The following is a 25,284-nucleotide window of genomic DNA, read 5'->3' on the forward strand; positions in this document are numbered from 1 at the left end:
TTCTGGGAGGGGGCTGCTGGGTGGATTTAGGGATTCCGTAGGTGGCAGCCTTGTGCTGCTGGGGAAAAGCAGGATGCTGCAGAAGTGTCTAGTTTTCCCAGGGAGAGGAAAGAGGAGTAAGTCCTCTTCATGGAGGATCGGCAGTAAGCCGAGTGGATGGCCACCAATGTGACTCCCTCATTAGGAAAGGCAGTCTTTGGAGACTTTTCTTCATGTAAGGGTCTAAACTTGACATCCCCCCTTTTGAGGAAACCATAGTTCAAAATAACAAAACAAAACCAAGGATAACAGAACTCTGGCATGGCTGTGAAAGAATAACCAAGATTTATTCTAAAATGCACGCCACCCAAGTTGTTGGCACAGGCCTTTCATCCCAGCGTTCAGGAGATTAAGGCAGGAGAATCAGGGGTTCGAGGTCATGGGGCTAGCAGCATGGGGATGTGAAGCCCCATCCCCAAACACGGAACCATAGTGACAAGGCAATGCATTACCTCATGCACTTTCAGAAGGAAGAAAATTCCAGCCTTTTCTCTTCAGAGTTACTTTTATGGGAAGCTTTATATATTTATTTTATGGAACATAATGCTGTAATTGTGCAAAATATTTCCCCTACTTTCTCTCTGTAATTACCATCAGACCGGCAGCTTATTCTTTTGGGTATTCTCAGGACTAGCAAAATGAATCAAATTTGGTGCCTGAGATGAATAATGAGGTTGAGATAAGAGTCAAATGTGACTCTAAAGCAATAAGGAAAGGCCGTGGTAATGCTTGTTATTCGAACGGGATGGAATGGGTTGTGAAGCAAATTCTGAAGAGGACCCCAGATGGAATTAAAAGGCCTTGTAGGATAAACACATAATTTCCTTGAGGTGGATCGCGGGGCCACTGCATTCATTTATGTATGTCAGTTATGCCTTATTATACATGACATATTACACCATATATATTTGTCATTTGAAAAGTAAAAACAACTTATTTCTATAACTGTATATCTCAAATTCATGTTATAATGTAATAGCGCATTTCCTCCTACTGGCCACAGGGAATGGGAAAGAGGGAAGGATTTTGGTGTTGAGTGTGATAGCGGACTTCCCACCGGCAGATTAGTTCTTGTAAGTTGTAGGCAAGATGGCACAAAAGCATTTATCTCTAATTTGAGATATTTTTATCTCACTTAGAAATCTTACCTATTTCTCTTATAGTACTCATCAAAAGTGTTTATAAAAAGACTTAATTATGCAGGTGCAGTTGGTTTACAGAGAGAAGCCTGCTTAATGATTAAAATCAGTTGTACACCTGGTTGCCTAAATTGGTGGAAATGGATCGTCCTCAGAATATACTTTAAAAGTGGTTATATCTATTTAAGGCTGTTATTTTCAAAACTTTAGTGTATTTTTATGAACTTTTTTTTTGAGACAGGGTCTCACTAGGTAACCTTGGCTAGCCTGGAACTCTATAGACCAGGCTGGCTTCGAACTCCATAGATCTGTCTGCCACTGCCTCTTGATTACTGGGATTGAAGGCATGTGACACCACATTCAGGGTTCTGGTATTTTTTGACTATATCATATAAGTTGAGATACTGAAGATGTTTGATATTTTAAATGCTGATTGGATTAACAACTTAAAGTCTACCTAAAAAAAGTCTCATAAATTGACAGTAATTGCTTTCATCACTGAAACTGAAAAGTATAATTTTCCAAATTTTTGCTAATACTGGCTTGCTTATTTTTGCATTCTGGTCTTCTCTGTGGTTTTCATTATACAAAGTTTAACAAGAAAACACATTACTAGCTTCTCTCCCATCCCCCTCTTAAGTAGAAAATAGTCCATTTCTCCAACTATACCCTCACGACACAAGTTGCTTCTGTGATCCTCCTAAGTGTGGATCACACCAAGCAAGCAATTGATTTTGCAGCAGGCATTCAACCTGGAGATAGTGTCAGACCCCGGTGTTTTTGACTCTAGGGATGACAAACCAGTATTCTCAACACCCCGTCCTGGGGCTGGAGAATTCAACAAATTCAGGGAAGCACTCTTTTTCTGTTTATGATAAACGATATGTCAAAGGATACCAAAAGAGAGGTGCACATGGCAAGATGTGTGTGTGTGGCAGGAGCTTCCGTGGCTTCTCTGGGCACACCATCTTTCAAACCCAGGTCTCTCAGAAGAGCAGCCAGTGCTCTTAACTGCTGAGCCATCTCTCCAGCTCCTTTCAGGAACTTCAAGTTCAGCTATCTGGAAGTTCTCCAAACCCTGTCCTTCTGGGGTTTGTGCATACTTCATCACATAGGCATGATCCATCGAGTCTTTGACCATTGATGACCTACTTAACCTTCAGTACCTTCTACTCTCTTGGTATATTAGGGGTGAGATTAGGGTCTTAATCTTTTAATCATATGGGTATCGGGCTGCCAGTCATCAGTCAGCTTATTAACACCCCTTCCCCCCAAAAAAAACTTTTGGAGAGTCCAGAGGCTATAGGAGTGTTATACCAGGAGCTGGGGATGAAGACAGAATGTGTATCTTGCTGTATTATATGTGCTGCATACATAACCTTTCAGTGACCAAACTCTAGGTTATTCCCAGCTCTGACCTTACTTGGGCCCTGGATTGTAGAGGTCATTGTTGGCTGGTCTCATGCCAGTGATTGTTTTTGGACAACATAGATCAACGCTGTAACACTGAATTTATGATCATTTTCTCTCCTTGTTTTCCTTATTCTTGGTGGCCAGCAATTGTATATTAAGTCACTTAGCATTATTGTGTAATGGCTTCTTGTCAGGTACAACTTGAGGTAAATCACAGGACACCTTTTTTATGGCTATCATCATCTTCCCTGGTGTTTGGAAGAATTTTGGCTTTGACCGTGACTTGGATCCCTTCCATTCATAGTTCCTTCTTCCTCCTGTCTCAAGTTTCTCTACCTGTGTTGTTTCTCTTTTGCGTGTTGGGAATCGAACGCAGGGCCTCAGTGCACATCACACGGAGCTACATTTCCAGCCTCACTGTCCCTTTTACAAACTTTAAGGCAGAAATGTGTAAAGAATAGTCCAATGAGTGCCATTAATCGTTCACCTAGATTTGCCCTTTACCTTTCTTCTTCTCTGTTCAGGTCCATTACTCTGTCTCAGTTGACTCGTGTGGTGTATATGAATACAGTTTTCCCTCTCAAACTCTTCGAGGGGAAGTAGACATGACAGCATTTCATCTCAAAGATTTTGGCACCTTTCTCCTAAGAACAAGAATGTTCTCTTGTAATTACCACAATTTTATCACATTGAGAAAATTTGATAATGAGGCTATCATTTTGTGCACTACATAGTTTATATTCCATTTTCCCCAGTCGTCCCAATAATGTTCCCTTGTACCTATTTTTTTTAAGAAAATTCTTATCCAAAGTGAGCAATTATCTTTCAATGCATTTATGTGTCTTGATCTTTACTTTGGCAGTTAATCTTCTTCTTCTTCTTTTTTTTTTTGTAACAGGGTTTCTCTGTGTAACAGCCCTAGCTGTCCTGGGAACTCAATCTGTAGACCAGGCAAGCCTTGAACTCACAGAGATCTGCCTGCTTCTGCCTCTTGAGTGTTGAGTGTTGGGATTAAAGATGTGTGCCACCGCTGCCCACCTTGCGTGTTCTGCCATTTACATGGTAGATTCATATTAAGATAGAGCTGGAAGGTTTTCTCTGGTCCTGCCTGGCCCTGTGGTCCTGCAGCCACTTATAAAATAATCACTCAGAAGCTTAATGTTATTTACAAGCTGTATGGTCTATGGCAGGCCTCTTGCTAGCTAGCTCTTATAACTTATAACCATTTCTATTAATCTATGTTTTGCCACATGTTCTATGGCTTTAACTGGTTCTTTCACATGTTGCTTCTTCTGGCAGCAGCTGGCATCTCTCTCCTCTGTCTCTGCTTTTCTTGCTCTGTCTTGGATTTCCTTCCTGCCTATAAGCTACCTTGCCATAGGCCAAAACAGCTTTATTTATTAACTAATCATAGCAACACACATTCACGGCATACAGAAAGACATCCCACAGCATTAAGATTTTTGTCACAGGGCTGGAGAGATGGCTCAGCCATTAAAGGATAGGTTCACAACCAAAAATATAAGAATTTTGGCACAATGGGCTAGTGATACGGTTCAGTGGGTAAAGGTGCTTGCTACCAAGTTTGGTTAGTTGAGTTCATAATGGCAGGGAACAAATGATTCTCACATGCTGTTCACTGACTTCCCCTTGGGTGATGTACACACACACACACACACACACACACACACACACACACACACCCCAAAGTAAGTGTAGGATTTTGACAAAGTACTAATAATGACTCACTAACAATGAATCAAATTAAGGTGTACATCGTTCTGTCTGTGGTATCTGCTAGCTTTTTCCATTGGGCAGATGAAAAACAGCTCTTTGTATTTAGTAAATAATACACAGGGTGATGTTTTAACTCTTTGTGAACTTTGTGCTCTTCAGTAACCCATGGCCAAATGACTTCAGCATGGGATGACTCTAAAGCAAGTTGTCACATCTGTCTTTGCAGAGTGGTGACTTCCGAGTTACCAGTTGAGAGTCCCCTGAAAAGAAGAGCCTTCTCCTCTACACTTCTTCCTTTAGAGACTCACTCTATGGATTGATGGATTGGATTTTTTTTTTTATAATTAAACAATTTTATTCACTCGTGTGTGTGCGTGTGTGTGTGTGTGTGTGTGTGTGTGTGTGTGTGTAGCATGCATGTAGAGGTCAGAGGACAACGTTGTGGAGTCAGCTTTCTCCTTCTACCTTTCTGCGGGCTCTGGATATTGAACTCAGATCATCAGGCTTGCTCTGCTTACCTGCTGAACCATCTTTCAGCTCCTAGACTGATGGCTTTTTCCTTCTCATTGTGTTGCAGTTTATTGAGGAAGCCTCTTCAGCTCGCCTTCTGACCTCTCTAGGCATCTCTATCCATTTTTAGCATGTTTTAGATTTCTCTGGTGTCAAAAGATGTTTTCCACTCATACTTCATCATTCCTCAAGAAACCTGTTTCTTTTTAGCAGCAAAAATTTGTAGAAGTTAAGGTTTGAATATGTTAGCAGATACTGTATCTTTCTGTGGGTTGATTTTGAGGAGAGTTTTCAGGATAGGCAAGTATTCAGTACTGCTGAATGGCCCACATCGACCCTCCAACGTGCTTTTAAAAAACTTAATTATTTTTATACTTTCTTACTTTGTGTATGTGTCCCTGTGTGGGCACAAATGTGTGTGTGTGTGGGGGGGGGGTCAGAGGACATTGTGTGGGAATTTATTCTACACTGTTTTTCCAGTATGTAGGTTCTGGAGATCAAACTTAGGTCATCAGGATTGGCAGTGAGTGCCTTTACCTGCTGAGCTGTCCTCCCAACCTTCCCATGGACCTTTGACCCTGTCTCCAGCACTGTGCTCTAATTCTCTTCACCACATTGTCACTGTCCCTGGTGTGGCTTGTCCCTCTCCCTGGTCTTCCTGTCTGTAATCTCCCCTCTGTCTTTCCGATAGTGTGTGCTTCCATGCTTCCAACATGGATTTCTGTAACTCCAAAGAGTTCATTTGGGAGGTGAAGACTGAATTCTCTGCTCCCGTTCTGATGTCCTGTCTTCTCCGCTAGTCAGGATGCCTCTCAGTTATAGTTAGTACACTTCTAAGTCAACTACTTGGACTGTATTATTATTATTACTATTATTATTATTACTATTATTATTATTATTATTATTATTATTATTATTATTATTATTTGGTTTCTCGAGACAGGGTTTCTCTGTGTAGCTTTGCACCTGTCCTGGAACTCACTCTGTAGACCAGGCTGGCTTGGAACTCACAGAGATCTGCCTGGCTCTGCCTCCCAAGTGCTGGGATTAAAGGTGTTCGCCACCACCACCCGGCTATTATTATTTTTTTGTACGTGCACTTCTTTGCAGGTGCATTTGGAGGCCTGAGGTTGAAGTTAGGTGTCTTCCTCAATCGCTCTCTACCTTTTGTTTTAAGGCAAGGTCTCACTAAATCTGATGCTCTCACTAATTCATCCTCCACAGCTCTGGGATTGCAGGTGTACATTGCCATATTGCCATGACTGGCTTTTTATGTGGGTACTGTTTTTTTTTTTTGTTACCATGTTGGCTTTAGGGATGACATTCAGGTCACCAGGCTTGGCATCAGGCACCTTTACCCACTGAGTCATTTCATTGCTTCTCTGCAATTTCTTTAAACAAATCCTGTTTTTATCTTTATAATTATATCATTTCCATTTCCCCCCTCCGAACCTTCCCGTGTAACTCCCCATTCCCCGTTCTTCTTCAAATTTATGACCTCTTTTTGTTTGTTGTTACATACCAGTCCCAGGTGGGGCATCTGCAACCTAACTCTTGACCCGAGGCTCAGAGATCAGTGCAAAAGAGGGCATGGAAAAGTCCTCAGAGCCAGAGGACCAGGGAGTTTGCTGGGAGGTTTTTTTTTTTTTTTAGCTGGGGATCGAACCCAGGGCTAGCGCCCTACCACCGAGCTAAATCCCCAACCTCTGCTGGGAGGTTTTGTCTCTTAGAAATGTTCGAAGCCATACCCACAAAGTCTCACCTGCATGGCTGCCTACATATAACCTGAACAGGACAACGCTAATAGACATGCTAACGTGGAGGGGGGAAAGCTCACGAGGCCTCAGCCCTAGACAAAGAATTATAGGCAACTATGGAAAGCTGAGAGTGAGGGAATAGTCTTCCCCAGGGAAGAGCAAACCAACGCTTATCCAATATCATATGGTCAGCCCTGAAAACAAAAGATACACACACACACACACACACACACACACACACACACACACACATTATACAGACGGAGCACATTATGTACACACACACACGTAATAACAATGAAGAATAAAAAAGAAGTTAGTAGCTAAAGGGGCTCGTTAGCTTAGTGGGATACAGACAGTGGCTTCAGGCTGACATTTGTACCATTGCTTCAGTGTACCCTGAAGTCACAGCCTGACTTCTCAGAGCCAATCGAAAGAGGAATAACGTAACTTTCAGAGTTAAGGAATATTGGAGACTAATGGATCCGAAAGAATTGTACTGAAAGGAAGTTCCTACCTCAACTCAGGTATTTTTATATTCCACATCAAAATTCCACACTAAATCCAGTGAATATGTACAATATGCAGCAATATTTTGTATATATAAATGCTGCATATTCACAGTCATGAATGTGTATGATGTGTGTATTTATTTGAAAGTCAGTCTCTCATACAGTGCTCACAGTTAAGTGATACGCAGGTACCAGAACTTGTTTTCTCCTCTGAGGAGGAAGAAACAGACAGATGCTAATGTTGGAATCCGTATGCATGGGAGCGCTAACAGTGGCATCCATTTGTGGGTATAGGAATAGGAAAGCATGCTATATGTCTTTTTTTTTTTTTTTTTTTTTTTTTTCTGAGACAGGGTTTCTCTGTGTAGCTTTGCGCCTTTCCTGGAAATCACTTGGTAACCCAGGCTGGCCTTGAATTCACAGAGATCCGCCTGCCTCTGCTGGAATTAAAGGTGTGTGCCACCACAGCCCGGCTGTATGTCTTTTAAAGAGAGCAATTCAGGGCCTTTACATGCTGGGTGAGTGCTCTACTGTTGTACACTACCTCCAGCATGTCTATTTTGATGTTACTTTAGGGATTTTAGTGCCCTTTTATTCTTTTCTTTCTTTCTTTCTTTTTTTTTTTTTTAAAAGAGATTTATTTATTTATTATGTATACAACATTCTGCCTACATGTATGCCTGCTCATCAGGAGAGGGCACCAGATCTCATTATAGACGGCTGCGAGCCGTCATGTGGTTGCTGGGAAATGAATTCAGGACCCTGGCTCTGGAAGAACAGCCAGTGTTCTTAACCTCTGAGCCATCTCTCCAGACCCACCCTTTTATTCTTAATTAATCTTTGAGACACTGTGTAGCCCTGACTGGTCTGCAACTTGACATGTAAAGTAGGCTGGCTTAGATCTCAGAGATCGGCCTCCCCAGGGCTGGGATTAAAGGTTTGTGTCCCCACTCCCAGATATTTATTTATTTTTGTAACAGGGTCTTACTATGTAGCTGTGCCAACAGGCCTCAAGCTCACAAAGATCTGCTTGCCTCTGTCTCCTGAGTGCTGGGGTTAAAGGTGTGTACTACCACACGTAGCTAAAACATTATTTTCTAGCTCACAAATAAACAACTGGTTCTCTAGACTACATAGATCATTTATTGCTGAGTCAATTATGTTTTAAAAGTATCAAATGCTGGTTGAGGATTTAGCTCAGTTGGTAGAGTGCTTGCCTAGCAAGCGCGAAGCCCTGGGTTCGGTCCTCAGCTCTGGAAAAAAAAAAGTATCAAATGCTGGTTGATTAGAGGTGCCTTAAAATAATGCGCTTGTTTTCCAGGGTGACGACGATGCTTACTTATGCATTCGTGAAGACCAGACAGTGTATATACAGCCTTCCTATCTGACGGGACGAAGTTATCCTGTGATGGACTCCAGGGTGAGTGTGAATATGCTAGCCATGCACGTGGTTGGTCCACCTTCCTGCTACGTGTCTGCCACTGATGTGGCTGTGTGTGTAGCCAGCCCTGAGGTTAGCCTCTCACCCAGGCAAGGGCCGGACAGCAGGATTCTTCTCAGCATGATCTCCAAGAAACATTCTGTACTTAGAAAGCACAGGACAGAATTCTCTGGTAGGAAGTAATCAATTATTGCTCATATCACTTCATTCCTTTCATTACATCTTATGGAAAAGTATTTTATGGCTTATTGACATTATCAGAACGCTTAGAGGACAAGATTTTAAGATGAGACCTGGGGAAGGGTGTGCCGAGGATCAGTCCCCAGCACGGCATAAGTGAGGTGTGGAGGCGCATGTCTGTGATGCTAGCACGAGGTGAGTGGAGCACCAGGATCAGAAGTTCAAGATCAGAACCCCCTGTGGAGGCCCATACCTTTAATCTCAGCACCTGGGAGGCAGGTGAATCTCTGTGAGTTCAAGGCCAGCTTGGTCTACAGAGTGAGTTCCAGGACAGCCAGAACTGTTATATACAGAAATCTTGTCTTGAAAAGCCAAAAAAGAAGAACAAAAGAAAAAAAGAAGAAGGAAAGAGGAAAAGAAAAAGTTCAAGATTGGGACTGCAGAGATGGCTCAACTGTTAGGAGCACTTGTTGCTCTTGCAGGGGACCCTGATTGTGTTCCCAGCACTCATGTGGTGGTTCACCCTAGTTCTAGTGGATCCAATGTCCTCTTCTGACGTCTGTGGGCACCAAGCATATACATACATATATGCAGGTCAAACACTCATACGTATATAGGAAAACAAGTAAATACTGAAGGGGGGGCTTGGTACTTTAAGATCACTGTTGGTTACACAGTGAGTTCAAGGCTAACCTAGACTACACCTGCTCTCAAAAACGGTCAATCGAACAGATAAACAGCCAACCTTCTGTTAGTTACACAAGTGTTTCTTGGCTAGTAGGAAGGAGGAACACATGTAAACACCGATGCCTAGGTGGTTGCCTTGCTTGTCCCATGTTGGCATCTGTGCCAATGTGAACTATTACTTTTTCTGTAGGACAGTTGGCAAGCCAATGTGCTATGAAGGAGCAGTAGGCCCTTCCTTAATGTCACAGTGAATGCAGTGAGACTGGGCAGCAGCTTCCCTTCGTGACACCACTGCCACTGTGCCTAGCTTTCCTGTGAGGTTGGTTGGCTTGCTCAGAAGCCTGGGACTCCTGTCTAGATATGTGTTGCATGCTGGCCTCCAGGGTGTTCCTCAGGTTTCCTGTTGGTGTGCTGATGGCCGATTGGGGTTAGCACATCAGTTAGATTTTCTAAGCTGGGTAGAGGAACTGTGAAGGTCTGGCTCAGAGTGAAAAAATAATGTTTGCCAAGTGGCATAAAGACAAACTGGAATAATAATAATAATAATAATAATAATAATAATAATATAAAAAAATCTTGGTGTTCTTTGATAAGGAAGGACACTATAGATAAAACAAGCTCCTCCAACCTTAGAGAAAGGAAACAGGGCAGGGTTTTGAGCGTGTCTTATTTTTTTTTAGCAAATCTTTGGAAAGTGTTGAGAAGCCCCTTTGTTTGTAGGGTCCTCTCAAGGATATGGCCTGGAGGCTGGCAGATGGCATCATACAGTGTTCATTCAGAAGAAACATCACCCTGCCTGGGGTTAGGAACAGATTCGTGTTAAACGAAAGCTACTACATCTTCCTAGCAGAAGGTGCTGCCCACGACGGTAAGCACTTGGGTTTAATCCATCTTTGCACATCGTCCTTTTTCTCTCTTCCTCTCCCCTCTCCTTTGTAGACACCACTACAATTGCTCATTTTGAGGTATGGAAGGGGTTTTCTTTTGATTGTGAGTTTAAGTTTCTGGCTTAACTTTCATACTAAGAATGTCAGCCAGGTTACTAGGCAGCATTGCTTACGATTTCAAAGGCGTCTGTTTTGTACAATGAATTTGCACCAGAACTGTAAACACCTTGCAAGAAGTTATGTAAGTCTTTGGGCTTTGCTGTACTTTCCTAGGAACAGTGCCTTTTAAATGATTGTTGCAATAAATACCAGCTTCAGTCTATACTGGACAATCTATCCAGTCAGGATCTGGTCTCCTTGGACATGAGCTTCTCCAGGAGGTGGAGTACCAGCCCTGGCAGTGATTCATGCTAGAAGGGGCTTGTGTCTGCCTGCTCTGCTCCATCATTTCCTAAGTAAAATGGATGCCCTGGGATCCCAGTATACTTTAGGAATCTGAATGTTTGTTTTGTTTGTTTTGAGATAGCTCACTATGTAACCCTAACTGTCCTTCTTGACACTTTCTGTAGATCAGTCTGGCCTTGAACTCATAGAGATCCACTCATATCTGTCTACTGAGGGCTGGAATTCAAAGCATGCACCACCATGTACAGCCTCATCTTCCTTTTCGTCAACAGTATCTTCTATATCAGCAGCTTTGCCATCTTGTTTACTTCTAACATTGTCTGTGACACTTCTGGGCTCTGAATTACCAAACACTTAATTGATTCTACTGACATTTCTTTTCTGATTTTCTAGATTACTGATTTAGTTTGCTTCTCTGATGCTCTGACCAAAAACAGCTTGTGGGAATGAAGGGTTCTGTTTGACAGGTTATGTCCATCATCCGGAGGAACCAAGGTGGGAGCTGGAGGCAGGAACCGAAGCAAAGACCATGGGGGAACACCGCTTACTGACTTGCTTCCTTTGCCTTGCTCAGCTACTTATGTCCCCCAGGACTACTTGCTAGGGATGGCACCACCCACAGTGGCCTGGGCCCTACCACATCAACCATTAATCAAGAAAATGACCCATAGATGTGTCCAAAGGCCAATCGGATGGTGGCAGTTCCTCAACTGAGATTCTTTCTTCCTAGGTGACTCTAGTTTATATCAAGTTGATAAAAACTAACCAGCACGGTTACATTTTGTTGTTTTAACTAAACCACAAATTAAATGATCATGTCAATCCTTTGTCTTTACTTTGATTGCATCCAGGTGTTTTGAAGTATCTTCCTTGTTAGCATCTCTAAGAAGACTTGTGATTTTAGTTTTGATTTCCTGTTTAAACTAATAGTTTAAAAAGATAGTGTTGCGGCTGGAGAGATGGCTCAGCTGTTAAGAGCACTGGCTGCTCTTCCAGAGGACTGGGGCTCAACTCCCATCCCCCACATAGCAGCTCACACTGTCTATAACTCCAGTTCTAGGGGATATGACACTCTCACACCAATACACATTAAAAAAAAAGAATAAAATTAAATAAATTATTAAAAAATTAAAAATACTGTTATAAATATCTAGCTGGGTGATCTTCCCCTCTTTTTATTTTGTTATACAGATAATATAACCTGTATCTTTCATAAATTTTTAATTATCTTTCATAATTTTTTAAAAGTTAATTTAGTTATTTCAGTTATTATTATTTGTGTGTGCATGCATGTGTTTGTGTGTGTGCAAGTTCTATGACCCGCTGAGACATTCGTGTGTCGTGGCCGCCCCCCCCCCCCCCTTTGAAATTGCTGTGATATAGTCTGGTTATAGTCTGGTACCTGATAGCTAGCATTTGTCTTCAACAAAAGTTTATGTATCTATTAAGTTTCTTAACTATTTTTGCTCTCACATATTTTTCTAAAATATGTTTGTATGTTCTGTAATTTATTCTATTCTAGTGATGGACGTTTAGTTTACATTTTCTCTTTAAACAATATAAAAACGTTGCAGTGGATATTCTTGTGCCTATAGTTTTGGTTCATTGTGCAGAGAGGAGGCAGAGAGATTGTAGGAGCCAGAGGAGGTGGATGACGTCAAGGAAACAGCATCCTCCAGCACAACAGGGCTGATGCATGTGAGATCTCACAGAGACTGTGACAGTGTGCACAGGCCTGCACAGGTTCAAACCAAACAAAATTCTGTCAAGGAGAAGGGGAAGTGGACATGGGAGTCCTGGTTCTAACCACAAAGCTATCTGCAATTGATACCTGCTGGGAAAGGGAAAAAAGATTTTTCTCCAATGCAGATGCCCGGGTTTAAAAAGTTATGTTACCTATAGAGTAGAGTGAGCACATACACACATATGTGCACACACTTGGAATAGTCCTGTATTTTCCTGATTTGATTTCAACAAATAGTAATAAAAGACACAAATAAGGCCAGACATGGTGGTGCACGCCTTTAATCCCAGCACCAAGGAGGAAGTGGCGGCAGCAGGGCAGGGGCAGGTGGGTCTCTATGAGTTTGAGGCTAGCCTGGTCTACATAGTGAGACCCTATCTCAAAAAAACAAAACAAAACAAAACCCAAAAGAATGAAAGAAAGGGAAAAAATAGAAAAAAGATAATAATGTTTCCTCAGTTTTATAAAAAAAAGTTGTTTTAGATTTCTTGTTATTTTGTGTGTTTGGGTGTTTTCCTTGTGTGTGCCTGGGTACCCTTAGAGGTTAGAAGAGGGCCTCAGGTTCCCAGATCCTCTGCAAGAGCAAGCGCTCTTTAGCACCAAGCCAACTCTCGGCTCTTCCCTCAGTTCCTTTATGTCACTGGTATACGATACTCTGACTTGTTACTTAAACCCAGTCGGAACTGGCCATCCGGCAAATTCTGTATCATCAAATGCTTTTCTTAGCTGTCTATGCATGGTCTTCCCGGGCCCAGTGTCTGTTAGCGTATCCTGGGATTTTGGAAGGCAGGCTTGGTTAAAGGCTTGTAGCTTTACAGTACATCCGTCAGTGTTTGAGAAGTACAGCAGGTATTTCCAGTGACTTGTCATCAGCCGTGATTTTGACATCGTTTAACCTGTTAATTGCACACACTGGTCCTTTTCACTTTAATCCTTCCATTTGATTCATCTTCTTGTTGGTTAACTATTTCCTTGATTTTCAGGAAAGTCACTGGCTCTCGAACATTGCTTTGCTTTGCTTCTGCATGTGGATGTCAACTCTTCCTGGCTGGCAATTTTTCATTACTGTAAGGTATTTTCTTTTCTGTGTCCACCTCTCAGGCCGAATTTTTAGGCACTCTCAGCAACCGTTGATAACGTACAGAAAATACGATGTGACAGGCACGCCAAAGAACGTAGGGGGGTCCCACTCGTCACCCCTTTTAAAGGCGCATGGTAAGTTAATAGAGCATCATTATCATGTTTTGTGGGATGCACTAATCAGTGAGCAGGCCCTGGCTGCATCAGGAATGGTGGCAGGAGTCACCCAGCAAATGTTCATGTTTCTTTTATCTTTTGTCTCTCTGAATGTTTGTCAGTTTTTATTAAAAGGGGAAAGGAAATCTAATTCAGTGGTACGAACACCAGCAGCACATTAAAATCAGCAGTGGGAATTTTAAATTCATCTGGGTTGAGTATTACTGGATGAATGAAGTTAATGCTTTTGAATCCTTGATTTTTTTTTATTAAAATAATAATGCTAATTCAAAAGTGGTGTGTGGTTTTGGTTGTTTAGTTGGAACAGTAGTTTGGTTTCACTCTTGAGTTAGTATTTCAGCACAGGAAGTACTCAGTGCAGTGCTTAGGTTTTGGCTATTTGGATGAGGAGTGTCACCACAGTGGGAGAATAGTGCCTGGACAAGAAGCTCTTCTATGCTTTGGCTCTACCAGTGAAAGTTGATTCTTCTTGCAAAGCGCACTGGCTTACATTGAAAAGCTAGGACTCAAAAGCAGGAACACAGTGCAAACTGACCGTTAACAACATGTTAGCCTCTTGGGATTTTCTCACTGTATTCCCCTTACGTTCTCCAGAGTTCTTTGTGGCGATGGCTTTCCATGATTATCACCACAGCTCACCTTGAAAGCCACTTTCCTGGCTTCAGCCGGACTCTGCTCCTGCTGCACCTCCACTTGGGCAGGAATTAGATTTGGAAGTCACATGTCTCCTTATCTTTCATTTGTTGTTTGGAGTAAGAGTATGGGAGAAGAAAGCTGCAGCCAGGCTGTAAGAGAAAGATGGTTAAGAACACAGTGCCTGGGGTCAAGCTGTGTGAGCGCTCTGTGCCTTTGTTTCCCCAGCCAGCCAGCCAGCCAACTGGGACAATATAAATACCCATTAACAATGGCAAAGGCCACTTTGTCTAATACATGTAAAGCCCTTGGGGTGCCTCGTAACAGCTAGGGTCTGGCCTTGCTGGCTGTTAGCAGCAACAGTGGTGGCATAATAAAAACTATGATATATATATATATAGTGTGTGTGTGTGTGTGTGTGTGTGTGTGTGTGTGTGTGTGTGTGTGTGTCTCGGGGAGGCTGATCATATTTCTGTTGCTTTAATGGAGTTTGCTGGTTGTTTATATTTTCTGAGCACTGGGTTTGGCCATTGATGCAGCAGCTAACTTACTCTGTGATAGGAATCACTACATCTTTCTCTCCTGCAGGTGCCTTGATGTTTGTGGCATGGATGACCACAGTTAGTGTAGGAGTACTGGTTGCCCGCTTCTTCAGATCTGTGTGGTCCAAAGCTTTCTTCCTCGGTGAAGCAGCTTGGTTTCAGGTAGGTGACAGAGAAGGCTTAAAGCCATTTCCATGTTATTCAAACACTGCAGCTTGTGAAGTTTGTGTGCTTTTGATTTTACATAATTCAGTGTGTGTGTGTGTGTGTGTGTGTGTGTGTGTGTGTGTGTGTGTGTGAAGTCAGAGGACAACTTTTGGGAGTCAGTTTTCTTCTACCGTGTGGGTTCTGGGATCACTCACTCATGTCAACAGGCTTCCCAGCACGTCCATCCACTTACCCGCTCAGCCATCTCTCTGGCCCACATGTGCTTTCCTTTTCTCAATTACAGCTATTGCAGGTCTTCGATCCATTCCTTCCCCCCAGTTTCCTAAGCAACTGAGAGCCAATGCAAGATCCCTTACAAAGTCTGGCTTGGTGAGGAGGCGGGCTGAATTGGAGAATGTGTCAGGGTTAAATGACCCTTCCTGACCCCTAGGTTTGTAGTGGGAGAAGCTGAGAGAGATTCGCTCACTGCACTAAGTCACTTTGAAGTATGGAGGGCTGGCAGACAGAAGAGAGAAATGGAGGTGCTCACTGCATGTCTGTCCTCTGCTTGGTGAGCCCGTGAGAGCTGGACTCTCCCTATTTAACAGTCAAGGTTGTCTGATTATGTGTGGGAGGAGAAACCGGAAGTGCTCTTTTCCATGCTGAGCTTTCCTGTGGATGGGAAGTCAGGGTCCTACAGAACACAGTGGGGGTCAACAAAAACCTTTCACAGAAAGGCAGAGCAGCTTTATCTCCATGGGCTGTAGATGATGGGAATTTGCATATGTAGGGAGCCACCAGTGAGGGCGTGTCATGAAAATGCACACACCTGCGTCTAGGAAAAATGGAGGCATTGTGAGCACCCATTACTCTTCATACTCATGCAGACATATAGATTTGAGTTTCTCTTACCTTACCTCATTTCTCTTCTTGGTTGACACAGTTATCTATTTTATTTACTCTCTTTAAAAACACTTCCTAAAAATGGTTGTATTATTATCATTATCTTATCTCTATGGTCATTTTGCTTGCATGTGAGTCTGCATCACGTGCATGGCTGGTGTCTGAAGAGGCCAGTAGAAGGCATTCAGGTCCCTTAGACCTGGAGTCACAGATAGTTGTGAGCCACATGTGGGTGCTGGGAATTGAAGCTGGGTCCTCTGCAAGAGCAGCAAGTGCTGAGTCATTTCTCCAGTCACTTAGTGAGTCTCTTGTTTGCTATGTGTTGACTCTGTCTGCCTTTGCCTGTGACTCGTTATTTCTCATGCCTGCTCACGTTATTTTTCTCCTCCTCCAATCTGCTCTGTGGATTTTCCAGCTGGAAGACTATGTCCTTTATCAGTCCAAGCCTTCTACTACTTTTATTCTTTAACATTTATTTATGAATGTGTGTGTGTGGGGGCACACACAGTCATGTGGCTGTTCATGATGTGTGCATGTGTTATGCTCAGATCACGGGAACCCCCTTAAGACCACCACGGAGACTGAATCCCACATGCAGAAGCAAAGAGCCTTTGTTCTTTTCAAGCTCCGAGCTTGGTCTCTCTGTCTGTCCAATGCAGCGGTGAGAGCAGAGGGCCCTGAGCTCAGGTGGGGCAGAGGTTTTTTTTTTTTTTTTTTTTTTTTTTTTTTATTATTATCATAGTGAGGGGGGTATCTGTATAACAAATAGGTGTACTAGATTCAGGGACATCTGGCCACCTTATCTAATGGTTGTGATGTTTGGGATGTCAGGTACTTCCTCATCCCTGGGTGGATCTCTGGGTGGTATCAGCTTAAAGCTTTTCCTGGATCTGGGTGTTGCCTGCCAGTAAGCCTGTCACAGAAGCTGTGTCTAGGCTCCATTGCCTGTCATGGCTGCTGTGTGGTCAAGCTGTTTGGGGGCCCCTCCACACATGGGGCTGTGTGTACCATAGTGAGCATCTGTGGAGGTCAGAGGACAATTTTGTGGAGTTGACTCTCTCTTTACAAAATGTGTGTGTGATACCCATTCCTGCTGCCGTGAAGAGACAGAGCCTATCAGGAATTGAACTCAACATCATCAGCCTTGTGCACTAAGTGCCTTTATTCACTGAGTCATCTTATCTTTCTGCTGTTCTTAAGCATATACTATTGATGTGTGTGTGTATGTTCGTGACAGTCACACGTTCACAGAAACGTATAGGGTCACTATCTATTTTACTATATATCATATAGGGTAACCTTTTCCTGGAACAATTTTGACTTAAGCCAGTTGCCCAATACAGAACAGTGCCCATTTTCATTCTTAATATTTTCCACAAAGAATTATATGTTCTGTAAAGTGTTCATTTATCTTTTCTGATTATATGACAAGCCCTGCAGGATACAGTGTTTTTTTCTTTCCTTGCTGTCCCTTACTCTGCATGATGACAGAGCTTAATACACGCCTTTGGAAGGAAGCGAAGGTCTTGGCAAGTGAGCGAGCTTTGTGTGTGAGCGATCCATGCTTGTGGTTGGGAGTAGGCAAAGCCTTAGTGAGCCCCCTTGAATGATGAGATAGCAGCATGGAGTTTTCTTGAGCTTAATGGTCTATGACATTTTACTTTTACTGTTTGGATGTAAGTGGAATGTATGCCTTCAGTGAATCTCCCATGATTGCCCTGCTGTGACACCAGGTGTCTTTTATAAAGCTAGTCATCTCCCCTCACAGGTGCATCGGATGCTCATGCTCGCGACATCTGTGCTCACCTGCACTGCTTTTGTTATGCCTTTTGTGTACAGAGGAGGCTGGAGTCGGGTAAGTATGCCTGCGACAGAATGTCTCCCTGAAAATCTGTTTTGATGTCAAGGCAGATTGCTACTATATTTTCAAAGGTGGATAATGAGACATTTCTGTGTACATCCTTTTTGCTTTGAGTTAGCTGATGACTTCACCTGGCGGGGGGTCAGGAATGAAGGGAGGCTGTGAATATAGATTGCTTGGTACTTAGGCCATATCTCATTCCTTGTACTCCTTTAGTGAGTGTGTTTTCCTTATAGAATGTTGAAAATCTGAACTTTGAGGTCTAAGATTTTTATTTATTTATTTATGTATTTACTTATGTATTTTATTTGTTTTTTTAAAGATAGGGTTTCTCTGGTTAGCCCTGACTGTTTTGGAACTTGTTCTGTAGACCAGGCTGGCTTTGAACTCAGAGATCCGCCTGCATCTGCCTCCTGAGTGCTGGGATTAAAGGCATGAGCCATGATAGCCCAGCTATTTTTGTTATTTTAATGATGTGTATGTGTATTTGTGTGGATCCGTGTCACTCCAGGGGCAAGCATAGTGGTTGTGAGGTGCCTGATGTGGGTGCTGACTGAAGTTGGGTCCTCTGGGAGAGAGCAGAAAGCACTCTTAACCTCCGAGCCATCTCTCCATCCCAAGTGTGATGTCTAAGAAACAGGATCAATTAAAGTGGCTTTGTCTTATGATTATCGATAAGCCAGTAGAAATCGCATCTCTGCTATATGGGCAGTCTTGCTAAGTGCTGTATATATGCTATCAATTTTTAAAAAATTAATTAAAATATAATAATTACATCAGTCCCCTTTTCGTCCTTTATTCCCTTTAGCCCTTCCCATGTTTCCTCACTCTAGCTCTCCACATTCCCCCTCACTCCTCAAATTGATGGCCTTGTTCTCTTTATTTCATTCTCTCTCTCTCTCTCTCTCTCTCTCTCTCTCTCTCTCTCTCTCTCTCACACACACACACACACACACACACACACTCACAAACACACACACACACACACCACAAACATAAAAATATAAATATAACCTTCTTATTGGTGACATTATTAAGGCCACTCCACGTAGTTAAAAGGGAGGTTTATTTTGTGGGCTAACTTACAAATGAAGGGATAGGTTGCAGGGTCTGGCAAAGGTATGTTCTCTGGAGAACTCTGCTCGGTCTACCTCCAGTGTCCAGGGTCCAGGCACCAAAGAGATCCCTCGACTTCAGTGTCCTCTCTCAGCCCCGCCTTGTAGGCGTGACCATTCCCGAAGCCTCAGTGGGGGCTGAACTTCCAGGCCAAGGCTGGAATGGCTACCCACTTCACCTTCTGTGTCCATTTAGTGTTGCTTGTGTACATATAACTTTAGAGTTGACACTTTGCATTGGATAACCAATTAGGGGACTCATCCCTGGGAGAGACTAATTCCCCTCTCTCAGCAGTCAGTAGTTAGTTACCTGTGGTTGTCTCGGGGTAGGACTTCACAACATTTCCCCCTTCTGTGTTAGCATGCTTGTTGTTGTTGTTGGTGTTCAAGTCTTAGTCAGGCTGAGGGTAGTTTCTATGTCATCTCTTGGACATGCAATCTCACAGCCAACTTCCTGGTCCTCTGGCTCTTACAATCCTTCCGTGAGCTCCTCCGCAATGTATGGTTTTAAATTTGATTTCCATTGGCGGGAAAGGCTGACTATTCATGATGCCCTTTGTTCAGCGCGCAGGCTACCACCCGTACGTCGGCTGTATGGTGATGACTTTAGCTGCCCTTCAGCCTCTGCTGGCCACCTTCAGACCATCTTTACATGACCCGAGGTACGGACAGCTCTTACATAGAAATACCCTCAATGTGTGTGTCATTAGATGGGTAACTAATTTCTCTTCAAAGTAGAAACACTGCATTTGTAGCATGGGGTGGTTGATTGTGTTTACATTTAAGGACTTTACAATGGGTTTCAGATACCCAGTTCCCCGGCAATAGGGAAATTGTATGCTTCTTATTCTCTCAGGGATAGATTGCTATTGCATTGCTTTAAAGACTAGCGGCTGGTTCTTTCTTTTGGTAGGAGGCAAGTGTTTAACTGGACTCACTGGAGTGTGGGGACAGCTGCTAGAATAATAGCAGGTAAGTAAGTCACTGCAATGCCACTTACTCATATATAATTGCTGGTTGTTTACACTGAAAGCTGTAATTCGGCTTAAATGATTTTAGATGCATTAGTAATTGGAGTAATTGGTTGTTGAGGAGAAATCAGCCTGAAACATTGAAATCCAGAAAGTAATTTCTACAAGTAACTATTTAAATCATTATTTCAGCTTCAAGTTTAAAAAAAAAAATGACTTTAAAACTTGAAAACTCAGTCCTTTCTTTTCTATTTCCTCGCATCTGCCTTTGCAAATAAATGAGGTTATGACAATGACCAGACTCTTGAGGAGGACAAGTGAGGTCCCAGGGTGAGGTGGATAGAGTGTGCTGGTCCCAGGTGAGGTGGATGGAGTGTGCTGGTCCCAGGTGAGGTGGGTGGAGTGTGCTGGTCCCAGGTGAGGTGGATGGAGTGTGCTGGTCCCAGGTGAGGTGGGTGGAGTGTGCTGGTCCCAGGTGAGGTGGGTGGAGTGTGCTGGTCCCAGGTGAGGTGGATGGAGTGTGCTGGTCCCAGGTGTGGTGGGTGGAGTGTGCTGGTCCCAGGTGAGGTGGGTGGAGTGTGCTGGTCCCAGGTGAGGTGGGTGGAGTGTGCTGGTCCCAGGGTGAGGTGGGTGGAGTGTGCTGGTCCCAGGGTGAGGTGGGTGGAGTGTGCTGGTCCCAGGTGAGGTGGGTGGAGTGTGCTGGTCCCAGGTGAGGTGGGTGGAGTATGCTGGTCCCAGGTGAGGTGGATGGAGTGTGCTGGTCCCAGGTGAGGTGGGTGGAGTGTGCTGGTCCCAGGTGAGGTGGGTGGAGTGTGCTGGTCCCAGGTGAGGTGGATGGAGTGTGCTGGTCCCAGGTGTGGTGGATGGAGTGTGCTGGTCCCAGGTGAGGTGGATAGAGTGTGCTGGTCCCAGGTGAGGTGGATAGAGTGTGCTGGTCCAGGTGAGGTGGATGGAGTGTGCTGGTCCCAGGTGTGGTGGATGGAGTGTGCTGGTCCCAGGTGAGGTGGATGGAGTGTGCTGGTCCCAGGTGAGGTGGATGGAGTGTGCTGGTCCCAGGTGTGGTGGATGGAGTGTGCTGGTCCCAGGTGAGGTGGATGGAGTGTGCTGGTCCCAGGTGAGGTGGATGGAGTGTGCTGGTCCCAGGTGAGGTGGGTGGAGTGTGCTGGTCCCAGGTGAGGTGGGTGGGGTGTGCTGGTCCCAGGTGAGGTGGGTGGAGTGTGCTGGTCCCAGGTGAGGTGGATGGAGTGTGCTGGTCCCAGGTGAGGTGGATGGAGTGTGCTGGTCCCAGGTGAGGTGGATGGAGTGTGCTGGTCCCAGGTGAGGTGGATGGAGTGTGCTGGTCCCAGGTGAGGTGGATGGAGTGTGCTGGTCCCAGGGTGAGGTGGGTGGGGTGTGCTGGTCCCAGGTGAGGTGGGTGGGGTGTGCTGGTCCCAGGTGAGGTGGGTGGAGTGTGCTGGTCCCAGGTGAGGTGGGTGGGGTGTGCTGGTCCCAGGTGAGGTGGGTGGGGTGTGCTGGTCCCAGGTGAGGTGGATGGAGTGTGCAGGTCCAAGCCCTCCGGCTCCAGCCCATTTCCCTACTGTCTGTGCTTACAGGGCAGATGGTCTTCAGAGGGCAGCTGGAATTTTCTGATACAGTGTTTCTTTTCAGCACTGGGGACTCAGTCCCCAGGGCCTCAGAGATGGAAGGCCAGCACACTAGCGCCGAGCTGCATCCAGGCCTTTTATACTTTTTATTTTGAGACTAGGTCTCACCAGTTTGTCAGACTAGCCTGGAGCTAACTCTGTAGCTCAGGCATTCCTTGAGCTTGTGGTCTGCCTGCCTCAGCCTCCCAAACAGCTGGGTATAGAGGCCTGCACCAGGCACATCTGTGACTCCGAGGGAGGCACCTGTCACCTTACGCTCTATTGCTTGTGGGATTAAGTGTGGGATTAGTGTAAAGTCAACAATCAAGTCTTCATTTCTTCACCCTTTCTTCATTGCAGACTTACATTTCTGGAAAGGTTAGGTATTTTTGTGCTTGTTATTGATGTTAGGTATAGAACCCAGGGCTTTTTAGGCCTGCTGGCTAGTGCTCTACCCCTGAGCTACATCCCTAGTTCGTGGGTGCTTTCTTAGCAATTGTAAGATCATAATCTCCTATCTTGTCTTATGTAGTCTTACAATAAGGAAGATCAGATTATCTCAGCCCCAAAGATTATTCCTTTCATACATGTTTACTATATTCTAATTAATGTAATGCATCAATTATTCTTTTTACTGGGCACTATATTTGAGTACATTTTATTTCCCCTCTTTTCTCCATAGTGGCAGCCATGTTCCTAGGAATGGATTTACCTGGACTGAATCTCCCCAGTCCACAGAAGACCTATGCCATGATGGGGTTTGTGGTCTGGCACATCGGGACGGAGGTGCTTCTGGAGATCCATGCTTATCGGCTCTCTCGAAAAGGTACCCAGCCTGAAAAGTCCTACTGTGGGCTTGGAGAGATGGTGTAGGGTATGTGCTTGCTGTGCAAGCATGAGGATCTGGGTTCAAATCTCCACATGAAAAGTCAGGTATGATTATGTGTGTCTGTGACCCCAGTGCTGTGCAGGAATGGAGACAGGAGGATGGGTAGCTGGGATTTGCTGGCTGCCAGCCTAGCTCCAAGTTCAGGAGAGACCTTGATTGGAGAAAATAAGGCCAAGAGTCTCTGTGTGTGCTTGCACATGGCATGTGTGCAAACACAGACATGTATAATCACATACGTGCGCGCACACCCCATCCCACCCAGGTTCAGAAAGTTTGCAACATTTAATAGTGTGAATGGCCAAATCTACATTCTAGAAAATTGGGAAATGTTAGGACTCAAGCTTTATCTTCTTTTTGTGACAACTGGTTTACTCGCCATTCTTATAAACATACTTTGTCCTTGACAGTTGAAATATTGGATGATGATAGAATTCAGATCCTTCAGTCACTAACTGTCGCTGAAGCAGAGGTGAGATTTTCCTCTCTTGTTGATTGACACAAATCTTAACGATGGTGCTTTCTGCTAAATCTCAGTTTTTATTTCAGGGCCATGTTTTTAAGAAGGTGGTGTTGGTGATTTACATATGTGGGAATCTGACTTTCCTCATGATATTCTTATCTGCAATCAACCAAGTATGAGCAAGCAAAGACTGTTTTTCTGTGGGCCTGGGTCATAATTATCAAAACAAGGAGACCTGGAGCTTGTGCTGACTGCCAGGAACGTGTTTTAATTCGGAAGACCCATGGGCATTTCTAAAGAGGATCTGAAGTCTGGTTTATCCAGATTATATTCAGCCAGGCCACATAGCCTGTGCACTGATGTCAATCAAGCCTTTGTGTGTTACTGCATCTTAAAAGGAACATTGTACTCCAGGTGACGTGACTCTCAACATCCTATGCCATATTTAAAACAGTTAACTAGAATGATTAACAAATGAAGAGAATTACCTCAGGCAAAGGATAAATGGAGATTGCATCTTTGGGAATGAGGCAGATTTTGTGTAGCCCAGGCTGGCCTCCAACTGCTATGTAACCAAGGATAACCCCAAACCTATCTTCCTGTCTCTGCCTCTAGATGGTGGGATTACAGGTGTGTGCCACTATATCTGGTTTTAAAGGGACTGTAATTTTCATAACAATGCTGCTGTGGGTACTTCAAGGAAAACATTTATGTTGACTAATTTATTTAGAGATCTTAGATTTTAAAAAATTCTTACTACATTTTGATGTTTTTATGAACACACACACACCACACACACAGACACACACACACACACACACACACACACACACACACACACACACACACACACACACACACACACACATACAGTCCAAACAAAGAAAATCTACAAGAAAAAAACATGTTTGGGACACGTTCTTTGCTGTGGGTGTTGCATTACTTCTGGTACATTTCGTTAACATTTAATGATATTGTGAATATTACGTTTTCTTTGTTAGCAGTGAAATGCAGTGGGCATCTTCTGCTTAGAGATATCCTTAATTTTTTTCATCCATGGAGCTGAAACGACATTTTGTTTTGTTTCAGCTCTCAGATGAGTCAGTCCTTATAGGAGAGAGAGATCAAAGCCATGAATTCCACATTGGCTAAAACTCACCCTTGTGAGCGTGTCCAGCCAGTGCTCTCATGTCTTGTGAGGATAAAATAACATGGACGGGTTCCTTGGGAACATTCCTGGTGCACTAGTAACTCAGCACAGGCAGTGAGTGATATTTTCCCTCTCTACTTATCATTTCTATCTTGATGTTTGCTATGAGGGCTTACAGCCAGTGGGTGGCGCTGTAACACCGGAGGACTCATCTGTTCACCTTAAGTTTTTTTTTTTTTTTTTTTTTTTTTTTAAATGGGCCTATTTTCTTACACTCTATGGCTCTTAATTTTTTTTTTTTCTTTTTGAGTTGGGGTAGTAGGTTCTAGAAACTTAAATTAGTGACTGGTGCTATTACATTCTGACTTAATTTTTCTAAAAAAAAATTAGTTATACCGACTATTTGATATTTTCTTTTATATTCCTCCAACCCTGTAGCAAATGAAGATAATTTTCTTAGGCAAAGGAAACAAGCAAAATTGGACATTTAAAAAATAAAAGGATTGGGAGGGGATATATTTTATTTCTTTGAATATTGTTTCTGATTATGATATAGTTTCTGCTTGGCCCCCAAACCCTATTTCTATCTGAGTAATGACTTCAGCATCATGGTTTTATTTCTAACAAAGAAAGTGAATATTTCCTTTTTTTTTTTTTCAAGTAGCTTAGGATTCAGGTAGGAATTTCCTATGTTCATGTTCCGTGTTACAGTTTACACTATTCTGTGAGAATGTTTTTATTTCAAAAGAAAAAGGGCTGGAGATGTAGCTCAGTAGTGCGAGGCTTGAGTAGCGTTTATGAGACCCTGGCCCTCATATTAGCATTGGAGAAACAAGACATTCTGAGTAACAATTTACATCTATATGAAGACATTTTCTTTTGGTTTTCCATTATAAGCTGCTGAAGGCCAAAACATCTCTCTTAATGATTCATTTTCAATACCTGACAAGAAAAAAACTTTTTTCAGGAAAAGGTGGAATTTGCCTGGGTTCTGTTCCCAGACAGGTGAACTTGCTGGATTTCTAGTGCTGAGACCAATATTGTAATGTATTCTTTGAAAAGAAATATTTTTATTAATTCTTTAAGGATTTCACATAATGCATTTTGTTCATATTCCCCCAACTCCTCCTAGACCTGCCACTACTTCCCTACTTCCAGACTGCATCTTTGTATATGTATTATAATATTCTACTCTAGTTTGAATGATCTATACACTTCTGGGTTGGGGGCCACCCACTGGGGAGCAAGGTGGATTTATCACAAGCCACACCCTTAAAGAAAAT

General features: G+C 43.5%; 1 protein-coding gene across 1 annotated transcript in view; it reads left to right on the top strand.

Moving 5' to 3' along the window:
* The window catches only part of Frrs1 (ferric chelate reductase 1), a 42,106-nt gene extending 18,675 nt beyond the window's left edge, over positions 1-23,431 (top strand). Inside the window, exons 7-16 of the mRNA XM_036190964.1 lie at positions 8,429-8,527; positions 10,136-10,283; positions 13,553-13,666; positions 14,930-15,045; positions 17,702-17,788; positions 19,474-19,571; positions 19,823-19,881; positions 22,185-22,328; positions 22,799-22,860; positions 22,938-23,431. Coding sequence (XP_036046857.1) covers positions 8,429-8,527; positions 10,136-10,283; positions 13,553-13,666; positions 14,930-15,045; positions 17,702-17,788; positions 19,474-19,571; positions 19,823-19,881; positions 22,185-22,328; positions 22,799-22,860; positions 22,938-23,030 — 1,020 coding nt within the window. The 3' untranslated portion in view covers positions 23,031-23,431. The remainder of the gene's footprint in view (positions 1-8,428; positions 8,528-10,135; positions 10,284-13,552; positions 13,667-14,929; positions 15,046-17,701; positions 17,789-19,473; positions 19,572-19,822; positions 19,882-22,184; positions 22,329-22,798; positions 22,861-22,937) is intronic.
* Positions 23,432-25,284: the final 1,853 nt, after the last annotated feature.

Source organism: Onychomys torridus, chromosome 6, assembly GCF_903995425.1.
Source record: "Onychomys torridus chromosome 6, mOncTor1.1, whole genome shotgun sequence".
NCBI lineage: Eukaryota > Metazoa > Chordata > Mammalia > Rodentia > Cricetidae > Onychomys > Onychomys torridus.